The sequence below is a fragment of the Python bivittatus genome, unplaced genomic scaffold (genome assembly GCF_059951505.1).
Source record: "Python bivittatus isolate LINGU-HERP-01145 unplaced genomic scaffold, Pbiv_v1 ctg000310_np1212, whole genome shotgun sequence".
Classification (NCBI taxonomy): Eukaryota; Metazoa; Chordata; class Lepidosauria; order Squamata; family Pythonidae; genus Python; species Python bivittatus.
The window spans coordinates 3655273-3668748 of record NW_028277054.1 but is presented as its reverse complement, the minus strand read 5'-3'; the positions used below and the strand labels follow the sequence as shown (position 1 = coordinate 3668748).

General features: G+C 40.2%; 1 protein-coding gene across 1 annotated transcript; it reads right to left on the bottom strand.

The window, feature by feature from the left end:
- Positions 1-1304: 1304 nt before the first annotated feature.
- CXCR3 (C-X-C motif chemokine receptor 3) lies at positions 1305-11971 on the bottom strand. The gene is made up of 2 exons (XM_088139868.1): positions 11892-11971; positions 1305-4173 (listed from the first exon to the last, which is right to left on the bottom strand). The coding sequence occupies exons 1-2, from the start codon at positions 11964-11966 to the stop codon at positions 3079-3081; spliced, it is 1170 nt and encodes a 389-aa protein (XP_087995994.1). The 5' UTR covers positions 11967-11971; the 3' UTR covers positions 1305-3078.
- Positions 11972-13476: the final 1505 nt, after the last annotated feature.

The window sequence follows — 13476 nt, the reverse complement described above, 5'->3', positions numbered from 1 at the left end:
TAGGTCCATTGTGTTTGACTTTTGTGGATGCCCCTGAATGGCAACAATATGGAAGTGGTTTGTTGTTTCCTGAGATCTTTTTCCTACTTTTTAGCTAGCCACTGGTGGTCTCCCATCCAAGTCCTCACCAGATCTGACTCTGCTGAACTTTTCTGAGGTCCACCAAGGGCAGCTAAGATCTTCCTGCTGCAATTAAGGTAAAGTCTCCCTTGACAGGAGGAGGAGGAGGAGGAGGAGGAGGAGGAGGAGGAGGAGGAGGAGGAGGAGGAGGAGGAGGAAGAGAAGGAGGAGGAGGAGGAAGAGAAGGAGGAAGAGGAGGAAGAGGAGGAGGAGGAGGAAGAGAAGGAGGAGGAGGAGGAGGAGGAGAAGGAAGAGGAGGAGGAGAAGGAAGAGGAGGAGGAGGAGGAGACAACTAACAAAAAAGGAATTTTTTCTATTACCCTTGTGTAATAGAGTGAAATAAGAGTGCATCTCTAATCCCAGATACTGAAGTACACAGAAAATACAAAACTTACAATTAGTGTAAGGATAAGAGAATTGTTGCTTGTTTCTAATCTGGTAAAAACTCAAACTCTTGGGCTCTGAATCAACCAAGGTACATCCTCTGTACCGTTAGTCAACCAGGACATTTAGTTAAAAACACTCTCCTCTTGCTGCAGCGTTAATATTTTTTTAACGTTAGGATGCTGAACAGATAAAGAGTTAAGGAACTTATTCAAGATGAGCTCATTTTTCCTACTTCCTCCCTCCAGCAATGGACATCTGGAAGAACTGACCAGTCATCTTCTCTGATTTGTCCTTATTAATATATCATATAATCAAAACTGCTCTTGACCTATCATATTTATACAGAGAAAATAATCTCAGGCTACAGATTTCAGAAGTGCAGAGTCCGAGTTTATGATCGCGTAACGAGGACCTAGGGGTGCATATCAAGTTAGTGTGAAATAACATATATATATGAATATATAAATAAATAAATAAATATAATATATAAATATATATATATGAATATATATATGAATATATAAATATCATGAAGCCTTCAACAACCTGGAGGTTTTGGCACGTGCCCTGAAACGTTTTGGTTTCTGACAGTCGAAGTTTTAAATCCCAAACTTCAACCTCAGAATGTCACTCCTGAGTGGAGGAAGAAATTGAAAACATGAGCAGGTGACTTCAAGACCACATTGAGCAACCAGTTTCTTTTTTTTAATAATAACTTTATTAAACTTTACAATTAAAACGATAAGAACTAATACAAACTAAAAAAAATAAAAGAATAAAAAATAGAAAGTGCAGAAAAGAAGAAAGAAAGAAGAGGAAAAAAGAAACAAAGAAGTGACTTCTCACCTTCATCACGAGTATAAACAATTTTAGTAACTCATCATTTTCTCTTAAAATACAACAAATGATCTCTTCTTCCCATATCCCATCTCTTATCTATAAACGGATCCTTAAAACCTCGTCAGTCCTGATCAGCAAAAGTCCATTAAGGGTTACCAGAGATAACAACACATCTATTTTAACCTTGATCAAATAAACCCACTTTAGATTCCTTCCCTTTACTTTTAACAATCTTGATCTTTTAATATTCTTTCCCTTTACTTTTACAGGTAGTCCTCAACTTACGACCACAATTGGGACAGGAATTTCCATCGCTAAGTGATACAGCCATAAAGTGAGACATCACATGACCACATCGCTTAGCCACAGCAATCCCGGCAATCCCCGTTGCATTCTTTAAGCAAATTCCACCAGTTGTTAGCCGAAGACCCACCCCAATCCGAGCCATTCTGGGCTGGGTCCCTTCCAGCCCTGAGCCTCAGTAAGGTAAGGGACTGCCTCCAACTCCTGCCTATCTCCCCCTCCCCCATTTCTGCCCTTTTGGCCGCCCTGCATCTTGCCTTGCACAGCTCTGGGGCTGCTTGCCACAGCCCAGGAAGCCACAGCCACCCCAGGTTATCCAGATCACTCTTTTGATTTGCTAAGACATCAACTAGTTTCATTCATATATCCAATATAGCAACTTTTTCCACATCATTCCTGTAGCCCATCATTTTTGAATCTACTTTCAAGTGAGTCTATGTCCTATCTGGTAAAGCTTGCTTCTCTTCCATATCATCTTCCAAAAACAGTCTATCTATAGTGGCAGACATTTTAAAAATTAACTTCTGGGTCCTTTGTTCACAAATATCCTTCAATAAGTCCAATGTTAAAGTATTTTGCTCCAGTCAGTATTAGTAAATCAAATGTAATGCTCTTCTCTTTTAAATGTAATCTTTAGTTTCTTCTGGTTCCCTCTGGTGTCCAAAAATCCCATCTTATTATATATATTGGCATTCAAAACAACGGCATTTTCCCACAGGAAGGATTCTTATAATTAATTCCAAAATCTTATTTCAAATCCATCTGGACCTTTAGCCCATTTGTAACTTTCCAAAATCAACATTCTAATCACCCTTTGGCTGTTTATTCCAAAAAAAGACTTATGAAGGCTCCTAATATCTGAAAAGCAGTTAACAAGCAATTTCCAAAAGTGATTAAGAAAGGAAGTATGCGGACCCAGTGTCCATTTGAAGGCGCTGAAATGTGGCTTTGGCTATGATGGCGTCCCCTCATCTTCCAGAGCTCTAAACCCACAGGAGACCACTGTTTTGCAGTCTCCTTGTGAGAAGCAACTATCTGGACCATTTGTTGGCAATCCCAATCCTTTCCTTATCTGGAGAGGAATTACAAAGAGTCAGTCCATTCACCGCCTCTTCATTCTGCCGCGGTTGTCTTCAGTTTGCCATTTCTTCCCCAGAAGTCCCTAAGCAACCAGTTTCATCACTAGGGCGTGGAAGTGTTGATATTCAAAGCCATAAGGACTGCCAATATCGACCCATCTGAAGAACATTTTTTTCAGAACCGTGAAAGTACTTAGCCTGTATTCTACTGAAGCCTGATCCCCAGAGGAATCTCAGTGCTAGATTTTGATGCTAGATATACCAATGGAGTGCCAGTTTCGACTCTGCTTGAAAAGGAGCAGGAGGAGAATTATGGGACAGCAGTGGTATCTTCATGGCCACAGGCCTCCTAGAATCCTGCATACGAGCCCTCTGTGCTTTCAGACCAAGTCGAATCTCTCTGGTGATTCAACGACCTGCAATGCCTCCTCAGGAAGTTCTGACTGACGCAGCCAAGTCTCCCCAGCACCATGAAGAGCTTGTTCCGAAACTTGACCCCAATGAAGGCATAGAGCAGTGGGTTGAGGCAACAGTGAAAGAAGCCTAAACTCGTGGTGATTGTCTCAGCTATGTCCAGTTTCTCATCCCACTGGCAGTCCTTCTCAAGAACTTCCAGCTGGAGCAAGGTTCTGATGAACTGCACCAAATGGTAGGGTGACCAGGAGAGAAAGAAGGCTACCACCACTGCCAAGATCACCTTGAGGGCCTTGTGTTTCTGGAAACCTTTGGAGTGCAGGAGGGTGAGGATGATGTGGAAGTAGCAGTAGACCATAGCCATCAAAGGAAGCAAGAAAGCTATGACTTGATTGATGATGATTAGGCTGATTTTCCAAATCATGGTTGTATTAGGGGGGAAAATGAGAGAACATGAAGTAGTATTTAGACGAGAATCAAACTCAGCCCTTAAATACACGAAATCTGGTACCGTAAGGAGGAAACAAATGAGCCAAACCACCAAGGTGGTATTGATGATCAGGGACCGCTTGTTCCTGTTGTACATGCGTATGACATAAACAATGGAGAGGTACCGTTCAAGGCTGATGCAAATCAGGAAGATGATACTGGCATAGAAGTTGATCTTGAGGATGCTGCCAATGACCTTGCACAGGAAGTCCTTAAAGACCCAGCCTAGCACTGACTGGGCAGCCCAGAAGGGAAGTGTCACCACCAGAAGAATGTCTGCAATGGCCAGGTTGAAGATGAAGATGTCGGTCCCAGCCAGGGAGACTCTGTCGAGGAGCAAGACAGCAATCACCATCATGTTGCCTCCTAGACCCAGAAGGAAAATCAGGGCATAGAACGGAGGCAGAAAACTCCCAGAAAACTCCTGGTGAGGATAGAAATCGCATGGCGGGGCTGAGCAACAATTACTGTAATTATAGTCATAACTCTCATTATAGTAGCCCAGGTAATCTTCACTGCTGAAACTGATCTGAAGTTCAGCCTAAAAGAAGAAGGAAATACGGCAAAGAATTATTTTATTTTATATTTTATTTTAGTTTTTGGTTGCTGCCTGAGGCTCAAAACCTCTATTACATGGAGACTCGTATGTGGAATTTGCCATTTTTTAGAAAACTAAAAGGCAGCCGTGAACTGTTCAGGGGCATCCTGGTGGGTCAAAAAACTCCAGATCGTAACTGTGGCCAGGTGATGAAAGCCCCACACAGGCATATGCATAAGAAAGGGTTGGGGCTTTCATGTAGATATGGCATCCATCTTGACTTTTTTGACCCACACAAAGACACACAAATGCCATGGATGCCCCTGGCCAAGTTCTTTGGAGAAACGCTGACTTTTATTTATTTATCGTATTTATTTATCATATTTATATAGCTGCCCATCTCACACAACGTGACTCTGGGTGGCGTACAATAATTAAAAAAATAAATACATAAAAACAACTACATATAAAAAACAATAAAAACACACAAAACAGGAGGGGATAAAATCAATAAGGGAGCCATCGTAAAATCTCCCCTGTCCCCTGGGAACCCCAGGCCTGATCACACAGCCAGGTCTTGAGGGACCTTTTCCTTCTCTACCGTTTCATTGTTCAAAAAGAATGCTGATCAGAAATACCCTAATGATGATTGGGATTCAGTGGGTTGGCTCTGTTTCATACTGGGCTCTGTGTGTGCACGCATGCGCGTGTGCGTGTGGTGTTGTTTGTTTAAAAGTCTACTGGAGGCATGATACGACAAAATTTGGGAGGACTTAAGAGGTGACATGGTTGGATTTCAACGAGAGCTGTGTTTTTCAAACTTGGCAACTTTAAGATGCGTGGACTTCAACTCCCAGAGTTCCCCAGCCAGCATGCGTGGACTTCAACTCCCAGAGTTCCCCAGCCAGCATGCGTGGACTTCAACTCCCAGAGTTCCCCAGCCAGCCATGCTGGCTGGGGAATTCTGGGAGCTGAAGTCCACACAATCTTAAAGTTGCTGAGTTTGAAAAATACGGCCCTAGAGCTTCCCTCCCTCTCCCATTACGGATCAGATGAAGAGTGCTTGTACCACCTCCTGGTGCAAATGGGATTATGCACTTTTAATAGCAAACATTTTGGGGAGAAGGTGGCATCGTCCCTTTCCCTCTGCTGCCTCCCAACGCAGCCAGGTCTCAACAAAAACCTTGCTTGCGTGCCCAGGCTACGAAGGCTTCTTGGCGTGCAGATTCCTTTCGCTGATAGGACGCCCTGTCAAGAGAAACTTCAAGAGAAGATCAGTGATGAAATTCCCAACTCTTTGAAGAAAGCCACAGTGCTTTTGCTGTAGAAGAACCACAAAGAGTGATTCGAGACCCATGAAAGCCACCTTGCAGAGGCGTTGAGAGAAAACTATTCCCATGAGCATTGTCTCAATTTCACAGACAGCTTCTATTTCTGAAAGGAGCATTTCACCTTATTTCGATTTCTCACATAGCTGGGCACAAGATGCTCTTTTCTTTTTTCTTTTTTTAATGATACGAGCTTTAGCGTCGAGGTACATCACGATTGATGTATTTTTTTTTCCCCTTGAGTGCACACTAAAAAAAGACAAACCAAGATCCTTTTGCCCTTCCAACTTCGCCAATGAAATTGCAGGGTTACATGCATACTGTAGCTAATTTAATACGGATACTTATATTTTTACTGTTTTTTACTGTTTTGGATTTTAATTGTGAGCCGCCCAGAGTCACCCTCTGGGGGAGATGGGCGGCATATAAATTGAATAAATAAATAAATATCGTCTAGCAAAAGAGTAGATAAAGCCAAAGATCTTTGCTTTCTGAGTCAGGTCTAAAGCAGGGTTTCTCAACCTCAGCAACTTTAAGATGTGTGGACCTCAACTCCCAGAATTCCCTAGCCAGCATGCATGTACCAACTCCCAGAATTCCCCAGCAAGCATGCGTGGACTAGGGAATTCTGGGAGTTGAAGTCCACAAGTTTGAAAAACACTGGTCTAAAGACTCCTTTGAGACCAAACTCTACTTCTAGGAATTACATGGATGCAAGCACATAGGTTTTTTTGAGGTGGTCTCTTATCCACGTCTAGCCAGGCGCATAGCTGCTTAGCTTTCTTTGCAAGATCAGCCAAGATTTGCTGGATGTTGTCCAATCTGGCATTTGGCATTTTGTTTGGTATGGCACGTAAACATCTTCCATGCAGCTCTCAGTCTCATGACTGAAGCTCTATCCTTTTCTGCATGTGTCACGATACATGCCAAAAAAGCTTTGGTCCTACAGTGGTGGCTGCCATGGTGATTTCTTGACCCCTCTGTGAATGCACCTGGAAAAATTAAATTTCTTGATTCACACGTCTGTGGCTCCTCAGTCGCTGGTTCCCCCGCTCTTCTTGTCCATAGTGACACATGTAAAAAAGGTGTGGAACTTCAGTCATGCAGCTGCAACCACCAACTTGACTTTTTCTGCCTCTCTGTGGACACAACAGCGCCCCTTCAACCTGCACCACCCATGTGGCTTCCTGCATTTGGGAAGGTGCCAGCAGGAAGGTCTTGACTATCGTTTAAAAAGAAAAGAGGGATGTTGAAAGTCACCATTTCTAAATATCTCGACTGTCTCTGGAAAAGGTGGTTTGGCAGGGTTTGGGGTTTTTTTTAAGGTTGCCACATTATACCCAATCTGCTAAACAGAGATATTTGTGTTATGAATGTGCATAGATAAGGCTGGAGATAGGAGCCACTTTTCAGAGAATTTAAGACGGCATATTGTCAGTGCCTGCTGTGTCAGATGTTGTCAAGCCACAAGGGGAAAGTTCTACATTGGCAGATGTGGTAGGCACGTCTCACCCTGAGCCAGCCGATGCCACCCTTGTAATCTGGCCATGTGGCTGCAAATTCCCCATCTCTGATACACCCACCCAGAGTTTCTGTCTCTCCCGTTTGCCTACGTTCTTGCCTTAAATTCCACACCGATGCTCATCTTATTGTTCTGTTTGCTTGGATGTTTTGAACCGCCCTTTTCATTGTCCCCATTGTCCGAAAATGGCAAACGCACATCTAGGCAAAACCCTTGCAATGAGGGAAAGTTCAGAATAGACATTTTTAATACTTATAAACCCACACTCCCCAAGCGGCTAGCCTGTAGCTCCTAAAAGCTGATGCTGCTTCATGAAATCTGTTAGTCAACAGAAAAGGTGCTGCCACAACCCTTCTGAGGAATTGCAGACGGTCATCACTTTCAGAGCAGCTCTAATCTGATGTAGCAAAACCAGGCGGGCTGGAAGTATCTTGAAGTTTAAAGAAAGGGGATACGTCAGAACTCTGTTATCCGGACTTTTGCACGGGAAGAAGGATTCTCTGGACATAGAAAAGCTCCCCCATTTCTCCCTGAAATCTAATCCAAGATGATTATGGCTTAAAATAAAAAAAGGTCTGCCTGCTGTGTGCGTATCCAGGCACTCAGATAAAAACGGGAATTGATGCCTGGGGTTTCTTATCTAGGTAGTTTTTGCTAGGGCTGGGGTGATGCAATTTTGCATTCTCGCTGCCTCATAATTCTTGCGGTTGTTCACATTTCTTCAAGATCGGTGTTTCTCAACCTTGGCCACTTTAAGATGTATGGACTTCAACACATGGCTGGCTGGGGAATTCTGGGAGTTGGTCCACACATCTTAAGGTGGGCAAGGTTGAGAAAGCCTGTTCTAGATGGTAGGTGTGATGCTCTGCAGTAATCAGTTTTAAGGTTTCACCCACTGTCTTACATAGAAGGTTTTTTATTCCCTTTGCAAAAAAAAAATAATTTTTTTTTTGGTATGTACAATTTTTTATTACAGATTTTTAAAAAAGAAGATAAAAATGAATGAAAACTAATATGAAGTCAGGAAAAGAAAAGAAAAAGAAAGAAATCAAAGAGAAAATGAAAGTACAAGAAAGGGGAAAAAAGTAAAAAATAGAAAAGAACGAACCTTTCTGGCTGGAAACTCCTTATAGACTTTTTGTGTGAAACAGAAAAAAATGAACTTATGATTTATGGTTTTGATGATTGGATAGAATAGATTATAGAAAGAAGAGAGTTATGTTGTAACCATAGAGTAAGATATAAGTTGATAATTGTACTTATAACTGTTGTAAAGAAGATTGGAAGCTACCTCTTTGTATCCTTTGCAAAATTTTAGATCACATTTGTATCCCAAGTGGGAGAAAGAGATTCAGTCCCATTGAAAACATGAGAATTAGTTATTTGGCATGAAATTGGGTCCCACAGATTTCATTGGGAAGCGTTTGCTTTCTAAATCTCATTCCATTTGTCCAAGATGTATCCCACAGCATGTGAGAAAAGAACGACAGTCTTCGAGACACAGTCCACTTTTCTGGATTGGATCTTTAAAAAATCAGTTTCAGAGAAGACCAACAGAAATAAATGATCAGGAGATTAGAAACTAAGTCCCGTGAAGAAGGATGGGAGGCATTGGGCATGTTTAGCCTTGAGAAGAGAAGATGGTGAGGGTGGGAATGGGAGGACACAAGAGCATCCTTCAAGGACCTGAAAGGATGCGATAAGAAAGGACATTAAGATGCGTTCTCCATCAATTCAGAATGTAGGGCTTGGAACAAGGGGTCTAGCTAAAGCAGGCAGATTCCATCTTAAACTTGCAAACAATATTATCTGGAGCTCCATTTCGTTCAGTTTGTTCAAACTGAGGCTTGACAACCATCCTGGGCTGGAGTACACGCGTGGTCAAGATGGGTCCTTCTAGATCTCAAATTCTCTAACTGCAAACGAGCCACCTCTTTTGCACTGTTTATCTCATCAAGTCTCTGATTTCTGCAGAATGTGCTTCCTGAGGTTCTCTTGGTTATCACTGGTAGCAGCAATAATATAGTTACTTGTTTGTTGTGTTTAAAAAGATGGAAAGGTTAAATGAAAACTGGAGCAAATGCTGTTCAGGTTTATTTAGCAGACTAAAAACTACCATGCCAGTCCTCAAAGAGAAGAGAAAGTGTATTGCAACATCAAACGTAATTCCTCAGCTGCAGAATTATTTATTACTATACATTATTTATTAATTGAACACATCCCCTGAATATTTTCTTCTGCCTTATCCATTCAATCAGGACTGTATTTCTTGCTTAGGACCCTCCTTTCATAAATATGTAACAATACCAATAATAATCCAATTGAGACACACACCCCCATTATTTTTCAGAGGTAATCAGTCTTAAAAATCTAAGGTTAATGTCCTTACACATTTACTTGGGAGGAATCTACACTGAATTTGTCTCCAAAGGTAGGACAAATTTCAGACAAATCTCTGATTCATTTTCTAAAGTTGCATCGGTATGATTTGATTTAGTCCTTCCTTCTTCCCTAGAACCATCACATCTACTTGCATTCAATGGCACAAGACTCCAAAGAGAAGAATTTCAGAAAAATTATTCATCATTCAGTTAATATTCAATCAATTCTTATTTTCCTGCACCTGAAGATATTCAGATGTTTCTTCCAGCTTGAGCAACTGTAAATCTGCAGCCCCATTGCCCATCACAGCTTACAATACTGTATTGTAACACAATACTGGCACTCCCACATCCATAGAATTCATTTTCCAAGCACATTTTAAAATTCCTTCTCCCAGCCCAAGATTTCCAAATTTGGACTATGCATATGGCAGTATCTCATAACTCACCATGAATGAAGCTGCTCTGAAACCAGATAAAACAGAGGAGAAGAAAATCTGAACAGGAAGTCAAGACCGGTGAGTTGATTTTTATCTCTGCAGAAGAAACATCCCACCAAACAGGTATGAGGCAGCATGACATGATTTGAATGCCTGCTTCAGTTTAAAGATCTGAGACAAAGCCCTCGGGCAAAGGTGGCCCCACAAAGACTTTTCGTACCCCTCAATTCGTTTATAATGACCCCGATGAATTATCAGGAGTTCCAAATGGGAAGCAGATGAAAACCACAACGTAATCTTATCTATATTTATATCGATATCATCATCTATATCTATACACTTTATTAAAAGTTTTAAAGAGAACATAAAAATTAACACAAATACAGAAATGAAGACAACGAAGAAAGAAAAAGAGAAAGAACAGTGCAGAAAGAAAAGATAAAAGGAAATAGAAGAAGCTTCTGGTTTCCTTCAAAGCAAATCTAAGTACAATTACAAAATTATCTCTTGCTCTACGATTACAAAAAAACCTCGCTTTTTTCTATTATCCAAGTTTTTTTTCTAATCATCAAAACCACAGATCGTAAGCGCATTTTGTTCCGTTTCATGCAAAAAGCCTATAAGGGATTTCCAGTCAGCCATAAATGTAGATATTGTCTTTTCTCAGATCAAAAAAGTCAATTTTGTCATCTCTGCAAGCTCCATCATGTTCATCAACCATTCCTCTATTGTGGGTAGCGTCAAACTTTTCCATTTTTGAGCATATAGTAATCTCACTGCAGTTGTCACATATAAGAATAAAGTTCCATGGTTTTTTTCTAGCTGTCTAGTCATTAGTCCCCAAAGAAAAGTCTCTGGGTTCAATTGTACATTAGTCTTTAAAATCTTCTGAATCGCTGTATTTATCTGTATCCAAAAGGTTTTGGCTTTTTTACACATCTACCATACATGACAGAATGTCCCTTCATATTGTTCATATTTCCAGCAAAAATTCAAAAAAATTCAGTATACAATTTAGACAATTTCTCTGGTGACAAATACCAGTGATACATCATTTTATAAAAATTCTCTTTAAGGCTAGAACATAATGTAAATTTTAATCCTTTAACCACATATTTTCCCATTGATCCATTTGTATATTGTAACCAAATTTTTAGCCCATTTTATCATACATTCTTTCACTTCTTCTTCTGTCTCCTATTTCAACAAAAGTTTATACATTTTAGCAATAACATGTTCATCATTTGTACATAATTCTGTTTCAAACTCAGTCTTGCATTGTTCACAACCATGAAATCCTCTATCCACTTTAAACCTTTCTGAAGTACATAAGAAAAGCATTGACAGGGATGTTTGTCTGTTATCAAATCTTCTCTTGATTTTATTTTACAGTCCCCTTGAGAAAATTCTAATTATATCATAGGTTAATCATTTATGTTTACTTATCATTTCTCATTTATAAAATTTATTTATTCTTGTGCTGTAAGCCACAAAGGTGTTTTCAGACACAACATGGGTTTGTATCTATTCCATATTTTCAGTATGGCAGGTCTAACATAATGATTTTTATAATCCACATTAACCTTGACTTTATCATACCACAAATATCCATGCCACCCAAATCTCAGATCATGTCCTTCTAACTGCAGTAACCTTCTATTTCTTAACAATGCCCACTCTTTCATCAAAGCTAGCTAAACACAGGCAGCAAAATATAATTTCAAATCTGGTAGACCTAACATTCTTCTTTCCTTCACATCTTGTAGTATCTTATATTTGACTTCAGGTTTTCTCATACAAATTTAGATATATCCTTCTGCCATGGTTTAAATGGTACATCAGTTGTCAAAACAGGTATTGCCTACAACAGAAATAACATTCTAGGTAGAATATTAATCTTCATCACAGAAATTCTGTGATGAATTCCAACATTGACAATTGTATTTTGTCCCATCTTGACATTTTTTTTTACTTCATTCCGTGTCTTAACATAATTATTTTGAAATAACATACAATTCATATTTGTAATAGTAATACCCAAGTATTTTACCTTCTTCTCAATCTTAAATCCCATTTTATTCATCAATTCTGTTTGATCTTGTGTCTTCAGGTTTTTTGTTAACATCTTTGTCTTCTGTTTATTAATCTTGAAACTTGCTAGTGACCCAAGTTCTTTTAATTTACTCATTAAAAATTCAATTCGCTTTAAAGGGTCTGCCAAAACCAAAACCAAAACCGAGTCATCCACAAAAGCTCTCAAGAAAGGACAGCAAGAACCTTGTCTTGTTCCTTGTCATATCTCACATGGTTTGGTTAAATCTCCATTAATGATTATTTGTGCCCTCTGTGAAGTATAAATCGATTTTACCTATTTTATAAAATTCTCTCCAAAATTCATATCTTCCAGAACCTTAAACAAGAAGTCTAGCTGAGATTGCCAAAAGCCTTCTCTGCATCTAAAAAAGATCAATGTGGCTTTTTCATTATGTTGTTCCAAATATTCCAAAATATCCAACACAGTTCTAACATTATTCTTTAGCTGTCGTTTAGGTAAAAACCCACATTGATTCTCATGAATAAATTCTTGAAATATAATTTTCAATCTTTCAGCTAAGATTGTTGTAAACAACTTATAATCATTATTCAATAATGATATTGGTCTATAGTTTCTTGCTAAAGTCAAATCTTGTCCCCTTTTAGGTATTAATGTTATATTGGGGTCTTTCCAAGTCTCTGGCATCTTTCCTCCTTGTAAAATGGAGTTCATTGTGCTTTGCAGAGGTTGTAAGAGTTCATCCTCAAAACACTTATAATACAAAACCCATAACAATCTCTAAAATAGATTGAACAAACTTTTACAGAAATGTCCCCCCCTCCAACTCAGTTCCGCCCACTTTGCTTTATTTTCGGACATCCACTTTGAGATGCTTCCTCCATTGTAGATATGGGACAATAATGCCCTGGTTTTCCCCCACCCCAAACTTCTTGGGTATGAGCACCTGCATCAGGCAGAACATGGCAACATTTTCAAGTGGCTGATGCCAGCAAAGAAAATGGCAACGTCTTGTTCTTCTCAAGTCCCCCACTCGTCCACAGAGCTCCCCTTTGGAGTGGCCTTCAGCCTTCCTCACCACCAGCTTTGGGGAAATCCACCCCCAGCCCACTTTGATCCTGGCCACAGAATTGGGTGAGCCACCCTCTCGTCAAAGGAGTCTAGCAGTCAAAAGTCTCCTGCCAGCCTTGGACTGTCAAGCTCTCCAAGAAGACAAAGAATAAGGAGATGGGAAGAACCTTTTGCCCCATGCCACATGGCCTTCAGCCTCAGCAGCTTTGAGAACCCAAGACCTTCCTCTCTAGAAATCCTATAATTTACTATCTGTACGCCACAGGCAGAATCCATGACCTAAAATCAAGAGAGAAACTTGCATTCTCACTTTGCATACTTGGTACTCAGAATTTGTTTTGTCATAATGGAACTGCTTCCATCCCTGAAGATTATCTTAATACAACACGGGGGTGGTATTCTGTGCCTTTCAGAAGACATCGGGGTGTCATATGCAACCTCCATGCAACAACAACCAGAACAGAAATGCAGTGTACTTTATGTGTAGCCGCCTTCAAAGACCACTAGGAAA

What these genes read in the sequence shown, in the direction of transcription:
- CXCR3 (XM_088139868.1), bottom strand. Translation starts at nt 11,966, where the DNA reads ATGTTAACAAAAAACCTGAAGACACAAGATCAAACAGAATTGATGAAT. An exon ending in GATTTAAGATTGAGAAGAAG is followed by an intron (nt 4,174 to 11,891) that starts GTAAAATACTTG and finishes TTCTTCTTTTAG; the next exon opens with GCTGAACTTCAGATCAGTTT.